Here is a 24,979-nt window from a genome sequence, read left to right as displayed (position 1 = left end):
GGAGAGACATTACACACATGGGAGAGAGAGACATTACACACATGGGAGAGAGAGAGAGGGAGAGACATTACACACATGGGAGAGAGAGAGAGACATTACACACATGGGAGAGAGAGAGAGGGAGAGACATTACACACATGGGAGAGAGAGAGAGAGACATTACACACATGGGAGAGAGAGACATTACACACATGGGAGAGAGAGAGAGGGAGAGACATTACACACATGGGAGAGAGAGAGGGAGAGACATTACACACATGGGAGAGAGAGAGAGAGAGAGACATTACACACATGGGAGAGAGAGAGGGAGAGACATTACACACATGGGAGAGAGAGACATTACACACATGGGAGAGAGAGAGGGAGAGACATTACACACATGGGAGAGAGAGAGAGAGACATTACACACATGGGAGAGAGAGAGAGGGAGAGACATTACACACATGGGAGAGAGAGAGGGAGAGACATTACACACATGGGAGAGAGAGAGAGAGAGACATTACACACATGGGAGAGAGAGAGAGAGACATTACACACATGGGAGAGAGAGAGAGGGAGAGACATTACACACATGGGAGAGAGAGAGGGAGAGACATTACACACATGGGAGAGACATTACACACCTGGGGGAGAGAGGGAGAGACATTACACACATGGGAGAGAGAGAGAGAGACATTACACACATGGGAGAGAGAGAGAGACATTACACACATGGGAGAGAGAGGGAGAGACATTACACACATGGGAGAGAGAGAGAGACATTACACACATGGGAGAGAGAGACATTACACACATGGGAGAGAGAGGGAGAGACATTACACGCATGATAGAGAAAGGATAAGACATTACACGCATGGGAGAGAGAGGGAGAAACATTACGCAACTGAAAACAAAACTAGGGAAGATGTAGATTTCCCAGGACGGCTACTTTAAAAGAAAAGGGGACGACGCTGGGAAAACGAGGGCAGGTGACAGCCACCCCTCGATCGTAAGCCTCGCTTGCAAGGGGACCGATCAACCAGCAGCCAAAGCCAGATATTGTTACAAGCCCCTGGGGGTTCGGAATCGGGCCTTGTGAGCGCAGACTCAAAGGCATCGGAGAGAGTGCGATGTGTGGCACTGACTTATGGTCGAGGAATAACCTAATCGACTCCTGCTGATTCATGGCGGTGACAGTAGATTTAATACGCGTGCCTGTGGCCCGAAGCAAGATTTGACTAATTTCACAATTACTTCACTTGCATAGTATCCAGAGTGTCAAATTAAAGAACTGCTATTAACAGTGCACAGCCATACTTCACTGTTGCCTGTGGAAATTATAACTGCGTTGGCTATGATTAAACATTCTCCGTATGGCCGTGAAAGTAACGTGAACGTCACGTTTTTTTATTATTATCCAGTTGAGAATTGTCGACACCACACACACACGGAGATGATCGGGTTGCCCATTTATTTCACCAACGTTACGGATTCTTGTCACGAAGGTTTGAGTTGACAAATTCAACTACCTTGGGTTTGCCGCAGGGCTAGCACGTTTTGGAAAATGAGCGAGGTAGTGACCACAACTTGTGGATGTGCATCGCAACACTTTTAGAGGCGCGGACAATATTAGTGTGATCATGAAGTGGCTTCTGACTCGGGCAAAGCATGCCAACCGATAATGAGTTCTGTCATTCACAGAGAATAAATAATTCATCCACTCTTCTTGATAAGGGACAAATGCTCATGCAATGCCGCGGTGTCGGATGTGTTCTGACCAACTGACGTTTTCATCCGAGCTGAGATGGTGACGGAATTAGAATAATTGTAACTTGTAGCACGCGCAGTAGTCGCTCAGTACCGTAGAGAGGGAGTGTGTGACTCAGACGAACGAGGAGCAGGAAGGGAGCCAACCGATGAGCCGGCGCCAAACAATTGCCCAAGCTATGCGGGCCTCTATGTGTGTTCAGGTGTTATCGGTCAATTAATGAGTGTTCACACGTGGCAAGAAACGAGAGCACCCGGAGAAAACCCGGCGTGCGAGGGGGAACCCATTTCAGATGGAACAGGTGGATCCACATTATTTTGCTATACAGGCAGTCCCCGGGTTACGGAAGGGTTACAGTTCCCGAGAACGATTCGTAACCCAAATTTTCCGTATGTCGGAAACTTAAAAATGTTGCCCCAAAATCAACGTAAAATCCCATAGCCGGAAATAGCTGCGCCTCCCCTCCGTGTTTCTCTCAGTACTGTGTCACGCTGCCTTTTTGCCTATCGCTAGCCGTGTCGTATCGCAGTACATATGCTCTGCACTTCCCATGATTCTTTCATTTCATGGCATATCTACCCAAACACACGACCCATAATTAAACTAATAGAACATATTGTTTACGGATACTAGAAATTTTCAACAGAAATCAGCCACTTCCGAATGTTTGTTTACCGTGCATTAGGTTATGCCTAGACTTCTGCAATCGCTGTTGGCTGAGACAATAATCAATCAGTTTCAGTTTTCAGTGAGAATTATGTTAAAGTACATACAGTAAATAACACATGAAATAAGCTTAAAATTTACAAAAATAGCAATAGAAGCGTGGGGGGGGGGGGAAGAGTTATTAGCATCGAAAACAATCACGTAATGCTACGAAAGGAAAAGAATTACGTAACGCTACAAAAACATCAATTTATTTTAATCCTGGTGAAGCTGGGGCTGAGTGCAGGTAGCGTTTTGGTGGAGCGAGGCGTAAGGCGGAGCCTACTCCTTGCTCCGCGGTATTCAAACGCAAATTCACTGCGCTGCACTATTTGCGCTTACGTAACTAACACAAAGGAATTTTTGCATATTGATTTTTTTTTTCTAACACGATTCACGGGAGCATTTCCGTGAAGTCGGATTTCTGTAAGTCGGGTCTTCCACAACCCGGGGACTTACTTTGCTGCCTTTTTCCTCGTGAGCCAGGGTACGGGCTCCTCCTCGACGCCCACGGGAAGGGAGTTTCGCAACATTTATTTGTGCAATCCACCGATCCTCACTGCCTCCCCAGTGCTGGATTGCAGGCCACGTGCGTAGCAACCGCCATGAGGGCGCATTCAGGGTTGTGTGCGTGTCAACCTTTTCACTCGTTCCGTAAAAATAAGCCAAATCTGGTTTATTTTTCAACGTTGAATGAGGTCACCAATTTGGTGTAGCTGCCCAGCTCTTCTCAGGTACTCAAGCGCAGACACTGATGGTTTCAGTGTACTACCCTTGAAACTCATAAAATGTTCCAAACCTACGTTATATATGTTAGCTACCTCTCCTGGTATGCAGGAGGTCGTGGATTCGATTCTGAGCCTGACGCCTGTATATTTGGAGTCGGCATGGTTCTCCCCGTGGTCACGTGGATTTTTCTCCTTGTCCTCTGGTTTTCTCTCCACATGTAGAAACACACGTTCGGAGTCTTCAGCTGCTATAAATTACCACGTGATAAGCCGCTTCGTTGAACGATCATTTGCAAGCCAGGTCACTTCTGGAAGAAAAAAAAGAGCAGTGGGCATTACCTGGTCAAATATTAAAATTAAACAAACAAAGCGAATATTTTTGTGCATTGCATTCGGTGGTATTCTGCACTGAAGGGGTTAGAGGACCGAACGGGGTTGGGAAATTGCTTGCGCGGTGCATCTGCCTTCCGAGAGCTGGTGGAACGAACACAGAAAACGCTTCCTTCGGAGAATCTCAGCAGAAAGAAGTCGGCTACGCGGGGGCCCTCGCGCCCGTAAACGCGGTCTCAAAATCGCATCGGTGCGCGAGCGAGCGAAAATGACAAAAGCAGAGTAAACCCACGGCAGCACCACTCCAAATCTGCGGATCTGCAATTGTAATTTTGTACCTCCCGTTGATATTGTCGTTTTTAGGTGGATTAACAGCTGTCCGTTACAAACTAATTAGTTTTTATGTCATTAGTATTCACTCGGATCTCATTGCCGTGCGCCATGTTTCGGCGCAGACATCGTTGCGCATGGCCACAAGCAGTCCTTGAAGCCCTTGCTCATTACCGTACAGGCTCATTTGAAACGAATAATATTCGCAGATTAATCGGAGCGTACGTGGAGCTCTTGTTTATCGATCTTCAGAACTGAACCGTGCAGCATTATTGTGCTTAAATTTGTTTATTCTCAGAACTTGTTGTAAATTAAGTGCGGCACAAAGTCATCAGTGACCACCAGCTCACTATGTGTGAGAACCCAGTTTAACCGCAACTAAGTCTATGTGAATATATGGGTCTCTGTGTGAGTCAACGGGTCTCTGTGTGAGTCTATGTGTCTTGATGGACCTCTGTGCGAGCCATTGTTGACCCAGCTGAGATCACCAAGTCACTATGCTTGAGAAGGCATTTTAACCACAACTCAGTCTATTTGAATCAATGGGTATCTGTGTGAGTCTGTGGGTCTCTGTGCAAGTCTATGGGTCTCGACGGGCCTCAATGTCAGCCAATGTTGACCGGGGGATAAAACCATCAACTCCCTACGCTTTTTGATTTAAAGCTTTCGTGACTGCAGGGATTCATATTCTTGTTTTTTTTGGTAAAGTCACGTAGAAGGGAAACAATAAAATAATACAAATATAAAACAATAAAATTCTCACGACGTTTCGACTGCAAAGAAAGAACCAAGAATATGAATCCCTACGCTTTGATGAAACCAGTTTTAGTCGCACGCAGCTGAGATATGGATTCTATCCCAGGGCCCTCAGCTGTGCCGGCTGAGCGCTCTGACCTCTGAGGAGTTACCTGGCGACCCAAGCCACCTCACCTTTGACGAGCGTTCACTTGCGAGGCGTTTTCCGTGAACGTGCCGATGTCTCTATTACTAGCAATGGGTGGACAGGGGAGGAGAAAGGAAATACTCAACCCCAATGTGTCGTCTTTCTCGTCGAGGTGGGAACAAGGCGCCAGAGGGTTTGCGCGCTCAACCCATCACGACAGGTTCGGAGTGAATGTTGGAGAATATTGCGCATTGCTCCGATGGGAGCCAGTCTCTCGTATATAGAATGGGCACCTGCATTTCCTTTGCATTGTTACAGTAGTTCCTGGGTTAACGGTTTTTCGGTTAACGTTTCGCCTCTCATAGCACCCCATGGTTTTTGACTAACGTTAAAAAAAATTAGATTAACGGTATGTTTAAGTTATGTACAAGTGGCACCAATTTCGGCCAATCAGAGTGCTTGTAAGTGGAGCTGAGGCGTGCCCTCAGCCAACCAGCGAAGCCCATTCATGAGCGTTTACACCTCGACTGGCTTGAGTTGATGTTGCGTTTCCTGTTTTGGCAGTGGAAAAAGCTCTCTTGCAGACTCGGTGATTTTTACTTACTTTTCAAATTATAAGTAAATTCGATCAACAGTAATTTCGGTTTCACAGTAGTTTCCGTTTAACGGATTAAAACCCTTAACCGAGGGACCACTGCATTGGTAAATGTGTGGTACACGTGTAGAATTTACCTCTAAGTTATGTAAGAGCGCTCAGCATGCCTCCACAGAACGGTGTCAGAAGAAACAAAACAAAGATTCCCCCATATAGCCTTAACAGACTGTTGGGGCAAGTGCTGTTTGCGAGCACCTATGAAGGCCGGCACGGCACACGAGGGGGTGGGTGGCCAGCACCACGCCCGGCCGCCTTTGTGTCCCCAGTGGCGATGTTTACACACCGCACCAGGTACTCATTTGAGGCTGAGTCGACCTAGGGGAGGCCGATGACCGGTTCGGATAATCGTCACCGGTGTTGGCCATGGCCGGGCTTGTAGCTCACCATGCGAACCTCGACACCACCGCTCCCCACAAGGCAATCAGAAACATTCTCACGTGAGAGGCTCTGATTTAGCGCACCACCTTTACAATCGGAATTTTAAATGTCTCATTGCACGGTTGTCAAATCAACGCGCGGCGAGCAACGTCAGATGAACGCGTCGAAGTGTTGATCGTGTTTTTTTTTTTAAGTGGAGCGTCAATAGATGTTGTTCAATGCCACCTCAGCGGCACCTCTTGTGATGTGTCCCATCAGAGCCCGCTTCGCTTTCGTTACTGGTGAATTTCACGTCTCCACCTTTGCACTCACGAGCCGGTCTTCCCCCATCCTGCCTCCCATCGTGATTTCCGGCACGTATCCCTCCATGCGAATGCTCATTTTTAATTTTCCTTCGGAACTGCTTTTTGCGTAAAGTTTGTTGTTATCCTTTTCCTGGCACCTCCGATTACCGGAGTTGGCTAACGTGCCGTGTGCTCGCATCTGAACATACAGCGCACCGCAGAGCTTGGTAGCATCGGCTCACCGACTGACTGCCTTCCCGCTTGTCTGCGGTTCTTCCTCAAGCTTCTCATTCGTTCTCTCGCTCTTCGAGAATGAGCAAATACTGAGATAATTATTATTGTTCTTCTTGGGACACTTTACAGCTCATTCGATTCCGATCCACGTCCCGTAACAGGTGATATGAACCAATTGAATACATTATTGTTAAGGCACATTGATATGTTTATTCCCATTATTATTCATATTATGTTCACCCAATTCACCTCAAGGTGGTATTGACGCTTAAAGTTTCATTGCCCCAATGTTCGCTAAGACGCCGTCTTCTCTACAAGCGCACCCAGCCAAATGATCTGCAATGAATGTTTCAAGTCATTTCGCTTGGCCAGGGCGAGAAGTTGAGATACAAGGACGGCCTCATTCGCAAAGAGTGACCCGAGTCCACTGGCATACCGGCATTGCAGGTGGCTAGCAAGGTTTCCAAGTTCAAAGCCTGGTTGGGCTTTGACCCAGCCAATCATCCCTCTGACGATAATATATGTATGTTGAACTTTTTTAGCGCTGTGCATACCCAACCATGCTAATCGGAGTGTTAAGTCAACAGTGGTTGTCCTGTGGACAAAGTTTGCTCCCAGCATGGGAATGTAGAATTTCCACCACTGGCTCATGGCTGGAAATGGGAGATGGACAACGCCTCTACGCTCATTTGGGCAGGAAATCACTGTGACTTTTAAAAACGTTGAATGTGAGAAGGCACAATTGCTTCTTGCTGCCGTTTCATATGCAAATGTATACATTTTTTGGGCTGCCTGTAACCATAGCTTGGTAATTATGCCCATTGATGTAGCATTATCCAGCAGCAGCAGCTTTTAAGAGGGTGTTGCATTAAGATTCCAGGCAATTAATGGCGATGACGATGATGCTGAGTTTTGCAAGAGTCACGTTTATCGATCCCTTGGCGATACCGAGACACAGACGATCTATTCGACAGCGTTCGGAACCAGAATATGTATTTATACTGGAGGAATCCAATGAGCCGTGAAGCTGTTTTTCACAGATGTCAATTTGTTGGCGTGGCCAATAGCGGGCACATGGTTCAAAGCCAAATTGTTCCTCACGATGAAAGACCCAGGGCTGGACCGAAATCTTCGTTATCGCCGCCCACGGAGGGTAATGCTCACCCAGCAACCCAAGCAGACTCTTGAGCTCACAGAGTTTGAGAGAACGGGGTGATGTATTGGACCTTAAAGGCATGACATGAATGGAAAAGGCGGTGGCGCAGTGGTTAGCCTCCACTGTGCCAATGACTCGGGCGGACCTGACTTTGATCCCCGGCCGCCAAGGCTAACGGCTAACATCAGTGGCGAGCGATGCTTGGTATTTCAAATGGTCCGTATATGCTGTCCACACGCACCATCCCACATAAACCAGCGTAGTGCTGTGTGGTCAAGCAATCTCCATTAAGGACAGGATTATGGGGAGGCCTTAATTCAGCAGTGAGCCAACAAAGGGTGCGATTGTTATTCTGTATTGCAACAGCTCAGTGCCCAGGTATACAATGGAGAAATGCTTACACAATTTGAGGAAATCCATCAATGTCAATACTAAAACTTTTTAGGCAAAATGCGATCGCGAGCTCTTTACCAAACTAATAAAAACAGCCCTGGCTGCCAGCCTCGTCTCGCTATCGCATCAGCATTGTCTCCATGTGCCTCTCTCCACCAGTGGAGTTTTCATTCTCACAAAGGAGTCTATACAATCTCTGCGCTGTTATTTTTGTTGTTATTATTAATACTACGCTTGCTAACCCAGGAAAGCCTCAGTCAGTCTCAAGACTCTTTTTTCAGGAGGGTCCTGTCAAGTTTTTTGGAGGCGGAGTCGATGATTGGTAACGAAGGATTCCGATTGACACCCGAGCGCACTTAGAATGAGTGACTCGCACGGGTTCTATGTTGAACTTCTTTTGCACCGGACGTTGCCAACCGTGCTAATCAGACGTTGTACCCTGCATAAGACAGAGAAGCCTCGAAATAAACGTTGGACTGGGGAAGAGCTGTGTGGCAAGGGAATGAGGGCACGTGGTGGGATTTCCCATTGAAGGGTGAAATGTAATTCGATTTTTTTCCTTCGAAATCCGAGTTGCTACATTTCTCCGACAGACGGGGATTGTTTAATGTGGCCCAAGCATCAGCCCACGCATTACAATGTCCAACGAACTACACATTCAAATCTCTAGGGGCGTCTTGTGATCCAACTTTGAGCTGCTTTTAACCCCTTATCTATTTTTGAATGCACCATGCGGCAAACACAGCGGCTGTTCATTCACAATTGGTTTCTTTTGGGTTCAATGTATGTATGCTGAAGTTCTTTGGCACCTTACGTAGCCAACCATGCTAATCGTAGGTGCGGGGAAAGGACAACAAATTAAAGGATAACAAACTAAACTAGATGGTGCAGGTACGTCTATGTTGTGATGACCAACATTGAAGATTAAGGTTGCACAAAGAAGATGACCTAATGCAGGCAGTGATGATAAATAAATTGCCACTATTTGGTCACGTGTGTAGGATGGACAGCAACAGGAACGTAAAAATGTGTTGTTCGGGAAAATGAAAGGAACTGGAAGGAGAGAAAGACCTCAACGAGAATGGCTTGATGACGACGTAAGAGACTGGTGTCAGAAAGATGTGGCACTGCTTGAGCATAGTGGCACAAGACAGAGAGGAAAGTGGAAACAAATGAAGAAATGTGCAGTGGACACCTAGGCAGCTATCTGCCCATGGATCGTGGTGATGATGATGATGATGACGACGAAGGTATGATGTCGAATCATGTTAACTATCACCCTCCACCCTCCTGACAAAGCGAAACAAATCAAATCACCATGCGGGTGGACTGGAGGGGCTGGGCAGAGGCTGAGGGAAGGCTGGGGGGGCCGGAGGTTGGGCTGGGGGGGGTGCTGAAGGGGGGGGGGGCTGAAGGGGGTGGCTTTTGCCCCCAATTTAAAATCGCAGCGTTGACAATTCCCGCGCGACGTCTCGCCGCCCCCGCAGGTTCCGCGTGGGCTTCAAGCGGGCCTTCCGCTGGTGCCCCTTCGTGGACGTGTCAAGCTACGAGGAGCTGGAGCTGAAGTCGACGCGGTGCCTGCAGGCGCGCGCCGGCAGCACCTACACGGTGTCGCGCATCGAGTCCAACCTCACGCTGGTGGCCGAGACCGGGGAGCTGGAGGGCGGCCCCGCGGCCGCGGCGATGGCGGCCGCGGTAGGAGCGGTGAGCGGAGGAGGAGGAGGAGGAGGAGCAGGGCCTTTCAAGCTTCAGGCGGCCGACAGGGACGGCTGGCTGAGCCCGAGCGCGCGGCGCGGCAACGCGGCCCGCCGATTCTCGCTCACGAGCGGCGGTGGCGGTGCACGGGACCCCAACAGCGTCTCGCCCAAAATGGCGGCGCTCACGGCGGAGGCGGCCTGCTCCGTGCCGGGCTCCCGCTCGTCGAGCTTCTACTCGTCCCCGCACACGTCGACGGAGGAGTACTGAGCGTGGCCGCCCCCCCCCCACCACCACCGACACTTCTTCCCTTTCGCCTGAGCGCCCAGCCTGTGTTGGTTCGTTGATGGTTGTAGCGCCACGGCAATGATCTTTATCGCCCCCCCCCCCCCACTCCTCTCCCATATCAATGACTGACCAGCTCCGTGCTTAAAGCCCCGGTGTGATTGTGGCGTTTCGAGAGATGATTCTTGACACTGCATAACCAGGATTCATTTTTTGTTTAAATGCGATGCAAATACGGTTTTCGAAATCGGCCTGCGCGCACGCGCGCTGTCACGTGGCAGGATCGTGGCAGTAGCTTTGCGGCTTGGGGGAGGCCATCATCGAGCGGTGCATTGATCAAGGCCGATGATGACAATGATGAATGTACATGATAAATATGTTTTTGGTTCGCGTGTTTTTAACCGCGAGATCGATGATATGATCCTAATGGCGGTACCCTGGGGTACTAAATAATACAAAATGGCCGAGGCAATTAAATATGTTATTTCTGGGACACTATATTTTCCAGGGGTGTACGTAACTTAAATCAGTAGAAACGCAGCGAGGACGATGTCGCTGAAACCCTGAACGCTCGTACGCACCACGGTGGTGCATCGTGTACAGCTCGTCGAGACGAGTCGATTTCCGCATCGCCGACCATCAACAGACTAAAAATGACTGCATCACGGACATTGTGCGAGAGCCGGGGGTACTGTGATGCCCCGGAGTACCGCCATAAGGTTCATATAATCCGCATACACGTCCACTAAACAATAAAGAGAAATGTGTTTACTTAAAAAATATTTTCCAATCATGTTTGCCAAACATAAATGGAGAAACCTGGTTATGCAGATGAAAATCAAATTCCAGCCTGGTCTTAACATACAGATCTAGAAAAAAAACATTCCGACAATGAAACAAAACTTACAAAAAAAACCAGCAGAGAAAGCACGCGACATCCTCTATCACTGTCATCAGCAGACGATCGGGCATACTCGCCTCAAATAAATGTCTCAATTTAGTTTTGTGCGTATCTATTACCCCCTCCCACGTGGGGCACAGCCCTGACCCATCAACATAGCAAACCCAGGCGATGCCGTTACAATTTAAGACCACGCTGCGTAAAAATATTCTTCCTCGCCTGTGCATTCTGGCTGATATATACAATACTTATTGATTGAAAACGGATGGAGTGAGGAGTAGGTAGAAAGAAGGACAGAAGGAATAAAAAAAACTGGAATGTGCCATGCCCTCGATCCGAATGGTCTAACGTGATTGCTTGGATAATAAGAAATTAGTGGCCTCCAACTGTTTGCGTCTGCTTCATAAGTTTATCCCACCTTCTGTACAGGCCATGAAACAAGAGACACGTACATCAGCGATGGATATATTTTTTATATATATTTTATTTATTTCAGCAGTAAGGGCCCAATGAGCTGCTCGGCCCTTTTGTTATGAGTGTCCTGCGGCGACCGTACAGAGGTCATACAGTACAAGATCTTAGTTGCACAAGAAAGTTATCATGGTGAGCACACTGGACCAGTTCTATCTCCCGGCGCAGCAGTCAAAACAAATGTGCATCTGTCCACCCAGCGGTCTAAACGGCTGCACCACAATTGGTCAATCGGCAGGTCGCGTGCAGTGGGGTAAAGAGTGGGTACTTCCACGATGACTGGCTGGTATCGAAGAATTCACCGCCTACCCTCGAGAGAGGGTCTCTGGATCTCGCTCCAGCTGGCTGTTTTGTCAGCAGTGGCGTTGAGTAAGCAATCGCGAGGGCTGCACATTCACGATGTTTTGCATCGGCAGCGATGTTTCTCGGCACGCTTTTCAAAACGACGCAGTCCCGTTGTTACTTGAACCGCCAAAATCTGCGCAGACGCGGAGGGATAGGATTGCCGAGGCAGCGAGTTGGCTGCGAGCATCATCGTCCGTAGGATCTGACAGCAGTGCTGAGTAGTCCATCGTAAAGGAGCGGACATGCCAAATCATGGACTCTTAAAAATCCCCAGGTAGGGGGAACAAAAAACGAAATAATTTTCTGCTGAAATGAGCATTGGGGCAGTTGCTTGTCTTGCATTTACGGCCCAGATCGTGTGGCGGAAATTCTACGGTCGTATGGCAGGGGCGAGTTTACCGCTAGAACAACCACTTTTGACTCCCCCATAACATGATACGAAAGACGGTATATAATTTATCGACCACGGAGTGACGTTGTTCTTCATCAACCCACAATCAGGATTGGAACTCGCAGCCTTGCGTTCGTTCGCGAGCAAGCACTCCTGCGGCTGAGCCGCCTGCCCGGTTCAACTGTGTGCATCGTTCATGCCGCTCCCATCTGTGAAAAGAGCTTTATAGCTAATCGGATTCATTAATTATTAATAAATATTCTGATTTTGATGCTTACAGCTGCTGAGGGGGAATTCCCAGCTCGGTACAAAATCTCTCAATCATCTCGCTTTTGCCTCCACCCACCCACTCACTCTCCCTGTGGATCAAACGGTGTCAAGGGCTCATGATTACGATGTATGGAATTAACTCTTTGTCCTAGACGACTGCAGACATTCTGCGGGGATAGTTTTGAACGTTAATTTATGAGCTTTAAAAGAGACTTGTGGTTCTTTGTGCAGGTTTCTCTGGCCTTATGCAGGAGATGAATTCCACGAAAAGGGTGCACAATGTGAAATTGCGTAGCATAGCCCCCCACAGTCACCTAACCCACAATGCATTGCACTAGACAGCTGCCTGCCGAGTAGCGCACACAGTACACACGGTGTTGTCCCACATCTGACCGCATAGCCGCTCACGAGTGAATTCAACCCGTGTATCGCGAATTTTAGGTAGAAATGGATTATCCGCAAGTTCGCGAAATTGCACAAACCAAACCCACATAAAGCGAGGGAAACCTGTATAAGCAAAGACAATGATCTTCGAGCAGCCTTAGAAAATGTTTAACTATTGCTGTGTCCGCAAGGGCAACTTTGTGCTAGGTAGGGTCAACATCAGTGACACACTTGGGGCTAAGTTGAGGCTGAGTATTGCATTGTTTTTCAACTTTTGGCACTATTTGGTGTCAGTAATTTGCACGAATGCAACTAAGCTGTCATGTTATATTGACTTGGAATTGTGTAAGTGTTGTCAACATTTCTTATTCGTTATTATTTTTTTCTTAATCCTGTCTTTTACACATTTAAATTTTGTCATTCTCATTTTCTGTTCAATTAAAATGCAAATTTTCTAATTTTCCTCGGCACTGTAATCCGTGTCCCATCGAGAATACGAGGGCACGGTCTGTCAGTGGGTCTCAACAGGGTGCTATCGTTTTGGATCTGAGCCTGATTATGTTTTTAAGGAAGCCCTACGATGCTTTAATCTGCCATCAGTCGTACAGCTCACGGTGCAGTGGACTTTCAGTTGGGAATCCTTCAGCATAATCCCGGCCGAGTGGATCCAGCAGCAGAGTGAGACGGCTCACAGTCGAAAGGTTGAGAGTTCAAATCCTGATTTGGGGGGTTTGACTCAGCCCATCATCCCCCAGCAGTTGATAAAATAAATACCACTTTGTGGGCGAGTCACGTGGTTGTTTTATAGAGAGTCTCCCCCTCCCCTGTTATTGGAATGGTAAATTTCCACCACTGGCTGTAAACAGATGTTCATCATTGTGATGGCAATTCATTTTAATCACAATGCTGCAGTGACAAATGGCATTTTACTAAATTGTTATCGGTTTGTGTTTTTTCTGCATTCATATTATATACAACATGCTTTCAATAGAGATACTGTAAATATACACGCGTGTTGAAATATACACGTGTGTAGAAATATACACGCATGTGTAGAAATATACACACGTGTAGAAATATACACGCGTGTATAAATATGCACGCGTGTAGAAATATACACGCGTGTAGAAATATGCATGCGTGTAGAATTATACACGCGTGTAGAAATATACACACGCGTGTATAAATATGCACGCGTGTAGAAATATGCATGCGTGTAGAATTATACACGCGTGTAGAAATATACACATGCGTGTATAAATATGCACGCATGTGTTGGTGGGTTTAATGACACATTTATGTTTACGCGATCTAACCCAAATAACTCTGTTATGGATATTCCACCGTCCGTTGAAGGTGTGTAAACGACAGTATATTAATAGTCAATGAGTCAACCTCTCTGCATGATGCTGTTATCAGCCATGGGCTACAGATTGTTTTTTTTTTGCCAGCTACCCCTGTGCAATGACGTGATTTAGGCGGAGTGAATGCGATCTCCTCAGACCGTGGATGCAAAAAAGAAAATGTTCCAAATATTTCACGTGCTTGCTAAAAGGCACTTTAGGGAGCTCTGAGAGGGTGTTTGGTCTAATCTTCCACCCTGATCACGATGTGTTGGAAGAGGAGGCGGTAGCCCACGCTTGACCGCACCGTGTGCCCGCTCCGGGTGGAGGCAGATGGTGGATGACATTTTTGCTGAAACCTTTGCCCCGTTGTTCGAGCCTGCCGCGCTAGGAATCAAAGCGGTCTTCATCTTTCATATGGATTAATAGCGGCAAATTAAAGACGTAATTTTAGATGTATTATTCACTCAATTGTTCAGTCGCGGAGTGGATCTCGTCCGTTCCTCCTTCAAAGGAGTGAACACGACAGCGGCAGCGACGGAGTGTTCACGATGGCGCTCGACGGTTTTGGGATTTGTGGCCGCACCACTCGCAGGCCGCCGAATCTTTTTTGTGGCATCGGTTGGCCGCGTCGGCCACATGGCCCCCCGGTCCTGATTTGGTTGATGGTCGACCATTGGCGGCGTGGAGGGTTGACACCGGGAGGTTCGACGGTAGGGGGTCCCTGTGTGAGATGTTACTTGAACGAAGTCCGCAATGAAGTTCGTGACGAATAACATCGCTCAGGAAACCAGTCGACCTCTGGGTCACAGCAGAAAGAGCAATCGAACCTGTGCCCCCTGGGTTTGTTTGCGAGTGCGATGTGCTCACCGTCGCACTGCGATTCCTCCCACGTGCTGCGCGTACAGCAGGGTCAAGTAAAAATGTTGACGAAAAAAAAAACCCTGTTTCCATAAGGGCCGTACCTCCTCCCTTATCCCTGCGAGTGATTGCACTTGGCTTGAAACATAAGCTTGTCAAGGGTCTTGAACCTAGGGTTGTCACCTGTCTTGGTGTTCCCAAGATGTCCTCTTTTTTTTTTCAGAATCAGAATCTTTATTTATCCTGGAGGAATCCGATGAGCTGTGATGCTGTTTTTTTTTTGTTCTCACAGATGTCCAGTAGGGGCGGGTTAGAACGTTACAACAGACAATGCCAAAAAAACCACGATACGAGTGCAAAGTGTAGAAAAGGTAAGAATCACTGAATATAAATAAATATGAATAACTAAAGTATACCAGGTTAAATTTCTAAGTACATCAATTCTCAGACTTGGGCAAGGCAGTAATACAATAGCAAAAACAGTCCCAGACCACAACAAGACAATTCACAGTCCCTCAATAAAATTGAACATTAAAAAAATAACTATCAATACACGGGTAAGGATCAAACTTGCAAATCACGTGAGCAAATGTGGTGGCATCCAGCACTTTACTGCTGTAGGATATTATTTGAGGTGCAAGTCCTGGGGAAATTTGCTAATTTTCCCAAGATGTTAAAAGTTTAATGATATTTTGGCATTGCCATCATCATGAGCCATGCACAATCCACTGCTGACTTAAAGTTTCCTCAAGCCACAGCCTGTTGCCTCGAATGATTCAGCGATGTAATTATATTATCCATCCCCTGCTCTGCGTTAAACCAATTGGCAAACTTAATATTGGGGAAGGGAGCGTAGAACCACAAATGGTTTATTTACGTAAAGCAGAGCTTGTCACTTATGGTATGCTCCATGACTGGATTCGGTCCTGAAAATGCCGAATGCAGATTCAAGCGAAACTTCCTGGTATCTAATTGCTAAATTTGCCTGCCAAAATTTTATTTGCGACTCATCGGCGAGCTGAAATCATACTAATTGGCACGTTAATTACGCTTGTGCACGTGGCAGTCAATTCTGTTTGGCTGTGTCGGGTGGTGGATGGGTCTTATGACACAAATATTGCCAGACGATTGCGTGGCCTCACCACAATTTTATACATATGTAATAGTTAAGAAAAAGACAATACATTTATTTTTTACATGATTTGCTCACAAATATATTACATATTCAACAAGCACCCGTGCAGTCAATGCGACTGTACGGGGGTTCCCGGTTGTGTTGTGCGGCTGTCAAAATGCGTTTTTGCAGCGCAACACGAAAAAGACATTGGAGGACATCGGTCCTACCGACTGGGGCTTTGACGACGTCGATGTAATGTTGTGTGTACCAAAGTGTGTCTATTGGCCCCTTTTGGGATTGTGATACAGTTGTTATCGTTCACCTGTGCTCTTAATGTAAAAGTTGTGACTCGATAGGCCAAGTGTGATTGTGTGTAATGTATGTATACTTTATTTTTTATACAATCACGCTATTATTATTGTTACAGTATTCCTATATCATCTGCTTAGTTACACGTGCAGATTATTATCATTAATATTATTTTTCATCATCAAGAAATGTTAACATGTTAACGGCCAACGTGAATATTGGAAGTTAACGTTCGTGGAACGGTCTCAACGCTGCCACCTGGCACTAAACGACTTTATCAAATGCTTCATTCGGTCGCAATCATGAAAGCGTCGAGACTGACTGCGGCAGCGATCGTGGCTCAAGAAAAAGAAGGGAACGAGAGGAGGTGCAAGATACATAGGGGTGCCACGGTGGCGAGATGTTCACTACCTCGCCAGGTGTGCAGGAGGTCGTGGTTTCGATCCCGACCCTGACGCCTGCTATATTTGGAGTTTGCATGTCTCTCTCCCCGTGGTCGCTTGGATTTTTCTCCAGGTCCTCCGGTTTGTCCCTCCACATCTAGCATCAACGCGCGTTTAGAGTAGTTGGCTGCGATAAATGTCCAGGTGGTGAGCCGCTTTGTTAAACTGAAAATTATTTCATGGCCAGGTCGATACTGTTAAAGAGCTACACAGCTCAGTGGGCCTTGCCTGGTAAAATAAAATAAAGCATAGTTTAGTTTTAACTTAAAACTTTCGTGACTGCAGGAATTCATATTCTTGGGTCTTTCGGTAAAGTCACCACGTAGATAGGTGCAAAGAAATAATAATAAAAAAAATAACAGAAAACTACTACGCTTGCGTCGCGATAGAAAAGTCGCGGTTTTCCGTTACCTCTCATTATTTTCTTTGAACCTATCTACGTGACTTCACCGAAAGACCCAAGAATATAGTTGAATTTTAGTTCAGAAAACCAGGCGGATAGACGCATCGGTACGAGATCGATCGATGACAGGCAGAGGAGGGATTGAGGTTGAGTGACTCCGCCAGTCTGGCTGGAGTCAGAGAGAACCTGCGCGAGCGATTGCTCGTCCCCATTGTTTGCGAACGAGCCGACGGAAGGGAGAGGCGTCCGACACGGAAGCCGTTTCGTTGTTTTGCCTCTTTAAAATCCCAAATGTACAAAGAGACCGACGGTGTGAACTCTTCAATGCGGTGTTGAACTTCAAGCAGCGAATTGTACATTACACGATCACGTGTTCGTATTTATTGTTTTTGCGTCACCTTTATTTTTGTTGCGAGAAAACTTGCTACGTGCTTTCCAGATGAAAAAAAAATGTCTAGACATGATGAGAGACTAGATATTGCCACCCCCGGAGGGGAAGAAAATGTAAATGGTCACGAGATAGCCAATAGCGGATTATTGAATCCATCTGTGCAGGCTCTTTAATCAAGTGTCACCCCCTCGGAAACGCGGTGGGTTTTCTCCGGTATCCTCCAATGTGAAGGGAATCACTCGCGAGTGGAATTGGCCAAACGTGTAGCAGGACCCTACTGATACATCGTCTTAAGTGAGGCTTTCCTGACTATACATGGGGCATAATAGAGCAGTTTTTTGGGTTAGATTGTGTAAATATGAATGTATCTTGAAACCCGCCACCAAATCGTTACTGGTTCAGCACACCGGTGTGTTGGAGAGTAAACAGGCAACGTTTACAATTCGAGTTCCGTGACGTGTTGCCGGTAATTACAACCAGCATCATCAGGCGCCAGCCAGAGTTGTGGAGAAATCCTCCTCCTGGTTTGGTCTATTTAACAACTGGTAACTAATTGGCACGTTTTGTTTACGTGACAAACCTTTCTGATTGGCTGTGTGACGGGTTTACATTGATATTCACGTGATCTTCCCCCACCCCATCCTGCGTGTTAAACATATCTAGGGCAACATCCACGTGTATGGCAGCATCAGTGGGGTAGTGTGTGGTTGGCATGGACCATTTCGCAGGGAATTAAATGGGGCGTCCACTGTGCAATTTGCCTCTTCCCCCCCCCCCCCAATCCTCCCCTTTTCCCCTTCATAACCCGTCACCTGGCCTCTTCCAGCCCACGGGTTCACGGCGCAGTCGCACCGCCTGCACACTCCGCTGGGCCGTCATGCACTCGCACGAAACTCTCCCTGCGCGACCATCTGTGAGCCGTCGAATGCTGAGACGCACGGGCGTGGTGGGCGGGCAGCAGAGATCTTAGTCAGGCTTCACGTTCACCCTTCGATACTTGACGTTTCTCGCGGTGTTCCGTATTTATTGTCGCCGTCCAAAGCAGGTCACGGACATTCGACCGCGAGCCACCGTTGATCGCTAACAGCTTGGCGCTTTTATATAGTGTATATACATATATATTTCTTAAGGCAGTCAATAAGTGAGCACGGTTATTCATTGAACGTGTATTGATGTAGAGTATATACGAGGTCTGATGTTCATAACCACTCGTAACTATATAAACACCCTCACAAAGACAAAGATCCCCCGCATAGCCTGTAACAGACTGTCGGGGCAAGTGCTGTTAGCGAGCAGCACCTATGAAGGCCGGCACGGCACACGAGGGGGTGGGTGGCCAGCAACCACGCCCGGCCGCCTTTGCCTCCCCCAGTGGCGACGGTCACGCATCGCACCGGCTACTCATTTGAGGCCCACGACCGGTCCAGATAATCGTCACCGGCGTTGGCCTGCGAGCGGGATTCGAACCCGGGTCCCCGGTGGTTCGGAGCGCAGCTGCCACTTGCCGCTCCCCGCAACCGCACGCAGAGCGCGGACGTCGCTCGTGGGCACGCAAGTCGTAGGGTGTCTCCGGAACGTCGAGTGCATACCCGTCGAGTGTCCGTTCTCGTGCTCGTTTTTAAAATCCCAGCTGCAGCGCTCACCGATATTGGAACGCGATTATATCCATGCAGTGTGCGGAGGTTTTTACGTCAGTGGCTTCTAATAAAAAGGGTTTGTTTCGTTTCGACGTGCGGTTATCTCTGTCGTTGTGAGCGCGATTCAAGCCGCCTCTGTCGCGAATCCGCGGGCGTGATATTACCATGAATATGACAATGAGTTGAATGTGTGTGTGTGTCACTGCACTCGGCCGACAGTAAAGGTTGAACAGCGATATACGTGGTACCGTTTCACGGTGTGAATTATTTATTTTCCTTCGCCTGACGTAAACAAAAATAAATAAATATACGCGCAGGTTCAATGTCCCGTCTTCGCCGAGTTCGCCTCGCTCGTCAATTAGATCGAGGCACTTTGCGCAGAGCGCAGACGCTGTCACAGCGGCGAGCACATTTCACTCGCTCCTCAACCGGCACGGCGGCTGAAACACTGAGCAAGTTTAAATTTGGATTTAAAGCTTTCGTGACTGCAGTGATTCATATTCTTGGTTCTTTCGGTAAAGTCACGTTGTAGGGAAACAATAAAATATATAAAACAATACAATTCTCACGACGTTTCGACTGTAACACAAACAGTCATCATCACCTTTTCCACCAAGAATCATCACCTGATGATGACTGTTTGACTGAGCAAGTTTCTTTATATCTCGTCTTGTATTTACACAGCGATTTCACCCAAGGCGTTTTACAAGGGTTATGAGTGGTACAATGAGGAGGGTAGCTTAAAGTGATGCGGGATGGGGTATGGGGAGGGAGGTTTGGTGGGTACGGGAATTACGGTGGGTACCTACGGATGGAGGGAAGGATGGGCCAGTGGAGAAGCGGTGGGGGTCTTGAGGCAGGGGCTTCATGTGGAGGGGAAGTTTGTTCCAGTGCAAGGGAGCCAGTAGGGGAATGGGGTGGGAACGGTGATTGTGCGCAAGGAGAGGGGGGTAATGGTGAGGAGTAGGAGGGATTGAGAGCGGAGTGGGCGGCAGGGGACATGAAACGAGACGAGGGAGGCGAGGTAACTGAGTGCACCGTCGGTGGTTAGTTTAGGAATGCTGCTGCAGTGTCACGGCTATGATACCAGAGGCCATCGGTTCGATTCCAGCTCCCGGCGTGGAAGTTAACGGTTTAAACTAAACTATTTTATTTTATCAGGTAATGCCTACTGAGCTATATAGCTCTTTTTCAGAAGCGACCTGACCACAAGTGATAGCTCAACGAAGATTATCGTGTGGACATTCATCGTAGCCAAATACTCGAAAGGCACACTGAATCTAAATGTGGAGGTAAAAACCGGAGGACCTGGGGGGAAATCCACGCTACCACAAGGAGAACGTGCAAACTCCAAATATACAGGCGCTAGGGTCGGGATCGAATCTACTACCTCCTGCACACCAGGCGAGGAAGATGACATCTTGGGTAAAGCGTGGGTACTCCGACCGCTTCCAAGATATCCGGCGAGCGTCGAGGAGTTGGCCAGAGACCGTACCTTTGAGAGGGTTCCTTGTAGAGTTCCTTGATGTGAAGATTATTTTCCACCAAGAAATTGCAGGGCTGCACCTTTAACTCTACACAGTGGAAATTGCGGCCCTTGAGGCACAATGAGACATGGAGGATGAGAGAGAGAGACATGGACAGACACAGAGACAGCAGAGAGAGAGAGAGAGAGAACCAGACATAGACTTGGCTTGACCTTTTAAGAACGTGAGGGGGGATACGTGGATTAAAGAACATAAGCAGGCTAGAGACATCGTGTTGAATGTCTAGAAAAGTAAGTGTGCTTGTGCGCAAGACACGTCGTGACGAGAATGGATGATGGCCGGTGGTCGCGACTCGTGATGGAGTGGCAGCCAAGGAACGGAACTCACCCAAGAGGGGCATCCGCTGCGCAGACGGAGCATTGTAACCCGCTCGTGCGCAGGTGCCACGTGGAATTGTTACATCACGGCATCGTAAGAGATGGCAATGGTTTGGGGGGAGGCATTCGTCCAACAGAGGATTGATCGCGGCTGATGATGACAATGATGAAGAAGCGCGAGTCCCACCATGCACGCGTTGGACGTGCACAGATGGCTGTCAAGAGCTGCTCGCGAACACACCGTCGGTACCAATCAAATCTAATCCAGGTCGCAGGGTTCATAGCGCAGCGCATTAAACCAGAGTACCGCAGCTAACCGCGGGCCCTGCCATAGGAATGTGGAATTTCCACCGCTGGTTCAGGACCAGTATTGGATATGTAGCACCACCCAGCACTTGCCTGAGCAGAGAGAGAGTGTTTTTTTTTATTTTGTACGCGCGTGATTAACGTGCCTATTGTACTTTGGTGGCTGCCTGCTGTGGGCTGCGCCTTAGCCGCTGCAACAGGGCAACGCACACCACCGCACTGGCAAATGAAGTTTCAGCTCTGGCAGTCAACATCCAATTTGTCATCTCCAACTCTCCACCGCCATCTGCTCACAATTGGAACAAGTGCAGCCCTCGTGGCTCGACCGGGACTCTGTGTGCGTGGGCTGGGAGTGACGGGCGGAGATCAGGGCCAGATCGAGTTTGACGTGGGGTTTTTGTTTGTCTCCAATTTTAATTCATATATTTTTTTACTGGAATTATCCATCGGATATGGAACACCTCATGGGACTTTTCTCGCCAGTGTTAAAGCATACGAATAGGTTTTGCCCTTTCTGGCAACACATTTTTTTTGCAATGAATCATGTCTGCATTAACCACACGTATTTGTGGTGAACATGCTGACACTGGTTGAGACTAGGCCTTGAAGAAGGCTGTCTCTGGTGCAGACCAATCAGTTCCAGGACTGCATATACTACCAGAGCATGTCTTTGTTTGCATGTTCGCCATAAGTACGCGTGGTTAATGCAGACATGATTCCTTGTAAAAAAGTTTCTGTTTGGTGTTTGAACATCTTCACACCTCTCGTTTTATTACCAGAAAAGGTGAAACCTATTCTTATATATGGGACATCTCGTTTGCAAGGGTTTGCCAGGATGTCAACACACGCGGCTTACACACTCGTACAAACACACATCCAAGACAAATATCCCCCCGTATAGCCTTGAAATACTGTAGGAGCAAGTGCTGTTAGTGAGCGCCTATGAAGGGAATGGGTGGCCAGCACCACACCGAGTCGTCTTTGTCTCCCGAGTGGCGATGTTTACTCACTGCACCGGATACTCGTTTGAGGCTGAGTCGAACTAGGGGAGGCCCAGGACCGGTTCCGATAATCGTCAATGGTGTTGGTGGTCGTGAGCGGGAATCGAACTCGGGTCGCCGGGTTCGTAGCGCAGTGCGCTAACCGCTACGCACACACACACAGCACCACACACACACAGCACCACACACACACAACACCACACACACACACAGCACCGCACACACACAGCACCACACACAGCCCCACACACACACAACACCACACACACACCACACCACACAGCCATCGCTACACCCACACAGCACCACACACACACAGCATCACACACACACAACACCACACAGCCACCGCTACACACACACAACACCACACAGCCACCACTACACACACACAGCACCACACAGCCACCACTACACAGCACAGCACTTCTCCCGCCCATGCACTCATGTCTGAATGCCCAATGTAGCACAGACAGAAAGAGGCTCTGTGCTTGAACCATGTCAGGATGCGGATCTTCAACTCAGTTGCCTGATTGGATTCGTTTCCCTTCCAAGTGCACTTCCAGGGAGCCAAGCAGATAAAAATCACCAACAATACATTAATAAAGTATGAAAGCTTTCGTGACTGCATAAAATTACTCATTGTTTTTTTCGGTAAAGTCACGAACTTGACTTTACCGAAAAAAAATCAATGAACAATATATTAACTTTGTTTTCCTTTAATGTTTTACCACCACCACCATTGCACGCCCGATGCCAAACAATGCTCTTTTAAATGCCTTGATGATTTCAGATCCGTTTTTTTCAAAGAGATACGAATTGTAACTCAACATTAAAGTATAAAAATTTACACTTTAGCACATAGCTCCCTTGTAATGTCAAAGGGGCTTAATGTCTCACTCAATATTTTCCATAACGCTGCTGGGCCGTGTCCGAGTGTAGGGATTATCAGCATTCGGCACTACCACAAGTCTACGAGCTACCCCACATCCATAATAATCCTGTCTTATCGTTCCTTGTATACCAACACACCACTCCGGTATCATGAGGACATATTAAGGCGAAACGGATGTGGCTTAGTGCCAATATAATACACACACTCGCAGATCTTCTTTCATTTGCCGTTTGAAAAAAAGATCAGCAGGCTATAATTGTTATTTTGATTTTGTAAGCCAATCCACTGCATCCGGGTTGGAAGCTGAGTGGACTCCGCTCGTTCCACCAGAGTACGCACGTTGTATTGGGGTAGCTGAGTGGAGTCCGCTCGTTCCACCAGAGTACGCGCGTTGTATTGGGGTAGCTGAGTGGAGTCCGCTCGTTCCACCAGAGTATGCGCGTTGTATTGGAGCGGTCATCATCGAGATGCGCCTGATGCTTTGCACCTCTTCCATCAATGGAGGAAACATCCTGCAGACCGTCTTACACCACGTGCTGTTGTTGTTGAGACGCGCTTGGGAGAGGTCCCCACCGTCGTCAGGGCTGCAGAGACGACCCAGGGCTGCTCCTTGACCAGGTTTTCAGTGCGGTTCTTGTTTGGAACTCCACCATAACCCCCCCCACCCACCCCACGTCACCTGTCGTTGGGTTGACAGAAGAGTCGAGCCGTGCCTTCCAGAGTGGCCGTCTCGATTTCAGGGCGGAGGGTGCTGGGGATTTGATGCCGATGAGCCCACGAGGAGATTTGGATTTTCCAAGATAATGCACATCAGAATCAGAATAATGATTTAGACTGGAGGAATCCCATGAGCTATGAAGCTCTTTTTCACATATGTCCAGTAGCAGCGGGTCAGAACGTTACAACAAACAACACAAAAACACGATCGGAGTGCAAAGTATAGAATATATACAAATACAACTGAACTATATTGTTATCTTACCAGGTAAAGTCCACTGAGCTATTCACTTATTTTACGGAAACGGCCTGGCCAGAAATGATACCTAAACAAAGTGGCTCATCACGAGGGACTTAATAGCAGCAAAAACCATCAAATTACCAACAGAATTCGTTATAGTGCAATAGTAATGCATAGTATTGTAATTCAAACGTTCACAAAGCTGCATAAAAACAAAAACAATGGTGGGGGTGGTGGGGGTGATGGGGGTGGTGGAGGGTCTCAAGATCCGAGGCCATGGGTTGCCATAAAGCCCCCTACCCTTCGCTAAGTCGGCCCTGGCCACACCGCCGCATTTGTGCCGCCGGCGCTCGTTGTGTGCGACTGGAACACCCCCGGCCGATCCGGGACACCGTCGACCCGTCTGGCGAACTCCTCGGCACGGCTGCGGAACACCGAACCAAATTACTCGCGGGCCCGCTGCTTCCGATTTTGATTTTACGTCGCGGGGTATTCTTGGCTCCGTTCCTATTGGGAAAAGCTCGAGGCACAAGAAGCCAAATGCCATTGGATTCGGAGCGCATTTAATGACTCCTCCGGCTGAACAAACTAAGTTAAGGCTCATAACAAGTGCAGCACCTTTGTCGATCCGCTGCTGGTGAATCCCCCCTCCCTGAGTGGGTTATTTGGACTGGATCCCACCACACTGGGCAGTGCGGGTAGGTGAAGATAGGGAGCATTGATGTTGGAGTATAGACGTGCAGTACAACTACATCGTGGAAATTGCTGCACTGCCCAGCCTGTAGCCCTGAAACCTATGTCACCCTGTAATTCATGGTGGTCGCCCATCCCAACACTATCCAAGCACTATTACAAGCAATCGTCATATATCAGGATATACAATAGA

General features: G+C 48.0%; 1 protein-coding gene across 2 annotated transcripts in view; it reads left to right on the top strand.

Moving 5' to 3' along the window:
* Window positions 1-19,314, top strand: part of LOC116951045 (substance-P receptor) — a 102,133-nt gene extending 82,819 nt beyond the window's left edge. For both annotated transcript variants that reach the window (XM_076073221.1, XM_032969371.2), the window contains one exon: window positions 9,311-19,314. In XM_076073221.1, coding sequence (XP_075929336.1) covers window positions 9,311-9,788 — 478 coding nt within the window. In that variant the 3' untranslated portion in view covers window positions 9,789-19,314. The remainder of the gene's footprint in view (window positions 1-9,310) is intronic.
* Window positions 19,315-24,979: the final 5,665 nt, after the last annotated feature.

The sequence above is a fragment of the Petromyzon marinus genome, chromosome 41 (genome assembly GCF_048934315.1).
Source record: "Petromyzon marinus isolate PM22_M1 ecotype Great Lakes invasive population chromosome 41, UKy_Petmar_22M1.pri1.0, whole genome shotgun sequence".
Classification (NCBI taxonomy): Eukaryota; Metazoa; Chordata; class Hyperoartia; order Petromyzontiformes; family Petromyzontidae; genus Petromyzon; species Petromyzon marinus.
The sequence above is the reverse complement of the archived record's forward strand: the minus strand, read 5'-3'. Positions and strand labels throughout refer to the sequence as shown.